This window comes from Hirsutella rhossiliensis, assembly GCF_020360975.1.
Source record: "Hirsutella rhossiliensis strain HR02 chromosome Unknown scaffold00014, whole genome shotgun sequence".
Classification (NCBI taxonomy): Eukaryota; Fungi; Ascomycota; class Sordariomycetes; order Hypocreales; family Ophiocordycipitaceae; genus Hirsutella; species Hirsutella rhossiliensis.
Genome location: NW_025408680.1, coordinates 883149 through 888408, shown reverse-complemented (window position 1 = coordinate 888408; position 5260 = coordinate 883149). Strand labels below are relative to the sequence as shown.

Here is a 5260-nt window from a genome sequence, read left to right as displayed (position 1 = left end):
ATAGTATAAATAATATAACGGTATATTAAAAGATTATTAGTAATACGTATAAAGGCTATAAGCTATATTTAACTAAGGAAGAATCGATAAGGAAATACTATATAAAAAATAGAAAGATACTAAACGAAAACTTAACCTTTAATATAAAAATAAATAGAATTATAAAGTATAGTACGTAATTAACTATAAAGTAGTATAATATAAATAATATAGTATTAAGAAAGAAGAAATCTTTAATTAGCTATAAGAAATTAGTTTCTTAAGCCTTAATATAATACTATATAACGAAAATATAAAGAAACGATATTAATAATAAATTAAAGAAGAATACTTAAATAAAATAAATAAAGACTAAGTAAAAAATAAGGTATACTATCTATAAAAGGGCTATAGACTAGTACGATATAATAAGATCTAAGGACCTTATATATAATAATAGTAAGCTATAGTAACTAAATAGTATTAGATATTTAAATCGTAGGATATTATATATATATATTTCTAGATTATAGCGCGATAGGTAATTACGTTTTACTTAAAGTTATTAATTATTACTAACTTATATAGAGATATAAGATAGATCTATATAAACTTATAAATATCGAAGGAGAGGCCTTTAACTATAATAATAGAATTATTAATATAGAGATTAATTACCTTAATATTAATATCTAGGGCTATAATAAATAAGTTAACTTCGATATTATAGATATTAAAGAATATAACCTTATATTAAAGCTTTTATAGCTATAAGAAAGCAACCTACTAATTAACTAAAGAACTAGCTAGCTATATTAAAATAAAGATATAAGTTTCTAGGACTAGTAGATTTAAGAGAAAGTAAAATTTTATAATAATTTAGCTACTAAATAAGATAAAAGGGATAACCGTTTAAGTAAATTATTATAGGCTTTAGCAATATAAATAAAAATAGTAACTAAACTAGTAGATATAATAAAATCGACTAATAAGACCTATATACTAACTAATATAGCTATATAACCTAGTATCTAATATAAATAGAATAAAGGATATAATATAAAGATCTAAAGAGTTATTACTACTTTAAGGAAAAACCTTAAATAAATTAATAAAGAGCTTAAGTTAAAAGAAACTAGCTCTTAAAAGAAAGAATAAAGCCTATAAGATAGAATAAAGAATATCCCTTAGGAATACCAGAAATATAATAAACTCTTTAAGGAAAAACTTAAGATAAGGTTACCCAAATATAGTTAATAGGACTATAAAATTTATCTTAAAGATAAAATAACGCTAACGTTCTATAAGATTTATAACTTAAATAAAAAGTAACTATAAACGCTACGCGACTACCTTAATAAGAATCTATAAAAAGGATATATATAAACGTTAATATCTAAAGTAAGCTACTTAGTTATATTTATTTTAAAGAAAAATAGTAAGCTATAACTAGTTATAGACTATAGATACTTAAACGATATTATAATAAAGGACCGAATACTATTACTATTTATATTAAAACTATAAGATTAACTATATTATAAAAAATAGTTTACTACCCTTAACCTTAAAGGCGCCTATAACTTAATACGTATAAAAAGGGGATATAAATAGATAATAGCCTTTAAAACGAAATTTAAACTATTTAAATATTTAGTAATACTATTTAGACTTATAAATATACTAGCTACCTTTTAATAGATAATTAATAATATCCTATACGAATACTTAGATATCTTTATAGTAGTATACCTGTCGGGAGGTCTGTACTGCAGTAACGCAATGGGTTGTATTCAAGATGTCTTGCTAGGAAGGGAGGAAAGGGAATGAGGGGGCACACTACGTGCCCTTTATACACGGATCCCCGAGGTCCATACACGTGACGCTAAGGGTCACGTGTGCGTGTGTGCGCACCTCCCTTACAATCCTACTATAGCTATATGCTACATTCCCACACTGGCAAATCTTCTTTATCGCTGCAATCGCAGCAGTAGCAGCAGGTGCGGGAGCGTAGCAGCAACCGCAAGGGTGCGAAAAGAGTGACGGTTCGAGCGGCAGCTAGCGGGAGGGCGTTCGACTGATCCTTCTATCCTAATCGTAAGGCTATTCGTATCGACGAGGCGTTCGAGGGCGCGGTTAGGCGATGCCTTTGTCATAGCATCTGCTGGGTTGTCTGCGCCGTTAATCCAGCGGATTTCTGTGATCTCACGCCTTTCGTAGGATTGACGTAGGGCCATGATATCTATCATCAATCGCTTCTCCTTCGTTGTGCCTAGCTTAACGAGGCACTCGTAGAGGGAAAAAGAGTCGGTGCAAACGATTAGGGGGATAGGGGGAAGATTGAGGCGGTCTGTGATCTTCCGTATCGTCGTTGCTAGTGATATCCCAATATCGAATCCGTTGACCATGCCGTAGATCTCTGATGCTAGCACGCTTCGGGTGACCCTCTTACACTTCGTTGAGCTCCAATGGAGGACATTGCCCTTGATCCCGAATTGGTCTTTGGTACGTGCGGTCTCGGTCTCATTGACTAGGGCAATGACGAAGCCTAGCTGTGACGATAGGTCCTTATTGTTCGCAAAGGAACCGTCGGTAAAGACGATAAGCTTGGCATTGGCGAGGTCAATAGGGATATACGTTAGGCCTCGCTGCTGGTGGTCTTTCTGCCATTGAAGCCGCTTGTTGAGGTCGTGCAATCCTCTTCCGTAGGGTTTGGACCTGGGCAGCAATAGAGATGTCGAATGAGGCCTCTGGTTGACAGATTGAAGCCACATACGCGCCACGGGCACGCTGTTCCACGTACTGTTGGGCTCGATCGTATGCCTTGATGTCGATGGGTTCGATCTTGGCTGCTTGACCCTTTTGTTGAAGCAGTAGAGCGTTGTGGAAAGTGGTGTCTTGGAGGGTTATCTTTGCACCGTTGAAGTCAATGCTAGTACCCGGGGTCATCGTTGTCTTCGGCTTTGCCCGAAATTGTGCCTTTACGAGTTCCGCTTCCTCTAGCGCGGAAAAACGTTGTGTGCCAAGCATAAGGGTATCGTCAGTCTGCATTCCCACAATCCCAAAGTTATCAGGTCCCTTATTCGTAATTAGGAAGCATAGGTCGTAGGTTGATGTGGACATGTCGAGGTTATCGACATGATGCCCGTGATAGGTTCGAAACCAATGGACTCCGGCCTCCGCAATTCCGTATAGGGGCTTAATAACGCGAATGATTGTTCCTTCCGGGTATCTTCCTTCTAATTCGGCGGGAAGATGCGTGAGAATGGTGCGGAATAGTTCGGTCTGCGCCTGGGGATACGCTTGTGTGATGTCACGAAGAGAGAGGGTCATGCCGTGAGAAAGGAGGTCTGGGGAGATAGCAGAAATAAGCCGTTGACTGACGCGTTGAATTGTCGGGGATTGCGTCAATAGGGTGGTTTTCTCTTGGTCGTTGTGCCCTTGGACCACGAGCCTTGACTTCTCGTATGGTTTGGTTTCTTTGCCTTTAACCTCGCGGACCATGCGGGAGCGGAAGATATGATGGTTCCCGTGCTTTGCTTCATTGTAGCGTTCGAAGCTAAACACTCCTCGTACCAATAGATCATCGATCTCCGTGCTATCGGATTCCTCAAAGGGGGTGCCTGGCGTTGTGATAATGCCTTCGTCCCGTAGCTTGATGGCTAGTTGGTAGGCATCTTCTTCCTTCTTGACTAGGAACGTCGTCTTTGGCTTGTTCTTCGAACCAGGGGGGCGGCCTCGCTTGCGCGGCGCCGGGGGATTAGGAGCAGGAACAGGGGCAGGGGCAGGGGCAGAAACAGGAACAGAATCGCTCGCAGGATCAGAAACAGGAATGTCAGAATCATCCGCAGCAGCAGCAGCGGGGCAGGGATCGTCGTCTCGTCGCGGAAATAAGGCTGCACAAGGGTGGAACGGAAGGTCTGGGGTCCGTTGATAGTATCAATTGTGACATTGGAGCCATCAATTGCACTAATCTTAAAGGGCCTTGCCAGCCGAGCTTTTCTCTCCACACTCGGACCTCGCTTTGCAGTGGGAGCGATAGTATAACGCCTGTTGATGATGGTCCGTTCTTTGTGTGTAAGGCGCCCTGCACTTGCCGCTCTGCTGAGAGCTGACGAAGCATTTTCATCGCTTTCTGGGCTGCGGCAGCCCTTTTCAGGGTCGTAGCAGAAGGGGGCGAATCTAACGCCATTCGAGGGTAGGCGCCAAAGACTAGGAGCGTAGGGACAATGCCATTTGGCCCTGCTGTGTCGTTGATGGCTTTGATAGCCATTTGAAGGATCGATTCGGGGGATGTGAAGGTCCCGATTTCTGCGTGGAGGATCTCAAACGCACGGCGGAGAGGGCATGATATCTTTCAACCTTTCCAACGGACCAATGTGCTTCCACAGGGACTTGCTTGCAGGTTATCCCCATAAGCTTTGCCTCGTTACGGAACTCTAGGGAGGCAAAATTGGTCCCTGCGTCGTGCTTGATAGTATCAGGGGTCCGAGATATGTGTCTATCCAGAGGGCTCGGAGGGCTTCCACGTATCCTTTGCTGACATCGATAGGAAGAACCTGGCTGCTTGGAACGCTGTTGCTGTATCTACCACGTGCAAGACGGGGCGTTGAGGGTTCCAAGGTAGAGCACATCAGCGACGATTTCGTAGTTGAATTCCTGGTCATCCTTTAGGGTGAATTTGAAGCGTCTTGGAGCTTGAGAGTGCATTTGACAGTGATGACAGAATCTCGAGATGTTCTCTAGGATATCTATCGTCACATCGTTGTGGCCAGCTTGCCGTAGGAGGTTGTGAAGTCTTGGGACCGCTGGGTGCCCGAATCGACGATGAAGAGTGCGGATCTCGCTCTCCGTGAGGAATGCGATAGCGGCCTCGTTGGTCTTAGGTAGGAGGAACCAAGGATGTCCCCATTTGCGGATAACCGGGAGGGTTGTTCGTCCGACAATAGTGTCTGTAAGGTTGTTGAAATAGATGCCTAGGCGATCCATATCAGCGAGAGAGAGGAGGAAGGGAGTAGGGGTCTTGAGGATATGGAATGTGATCCTTCCGAGAGGTGTTTTAAGGGCGATAGAGCCGAGGATAGAATGGCTTCGCCGTTGCCGAATTTGATAGAAGCTTGGCCTGCTGTAGTCTTATCGAGCGTTATAGCAGGGTCTTCTCGTTGTAGAGCGATGCATTGGTCGTAGCCAGCTGTGGAAACCTTCGCGGCGCCTGTGTCAATTATGATGCCCTGGAATCGGAGTCTTGAGTAGCGCTCCTCTATCATGAATTGGGAAGCAG

General features: G+C 42.0%; 1 protein-coding gene across 1 annotated transcript; it reads right to left on the bottom strand.

Annotated features, from left to right (window-relative positions):
• Positions 1–1949: 1949 nt before the first annotated feature.
• On the bottom strand, positions 1950–4102 carry HRG_09994 (polyprotein; the record flags this gene model as incomplete). Its single annotated transcript, XM_044868465.1, has 7 exons — positions 1950–2462; positions 2511–2697; positions 2756–3057; positions 3364–3419; positions 3465–3696; positions 3992–4001; positions 4077–4102. The coding sequence occupies 7 exons, from the start codon at positions 4100–4102 to the stop codon at positions 1950–1952; spliced, it is 1326 nt and encodes a 441-aa protein (XP_044716462.1).
• Between the last annotated feature and the right edge of the window lie 1158 nt (positions 4103–5260).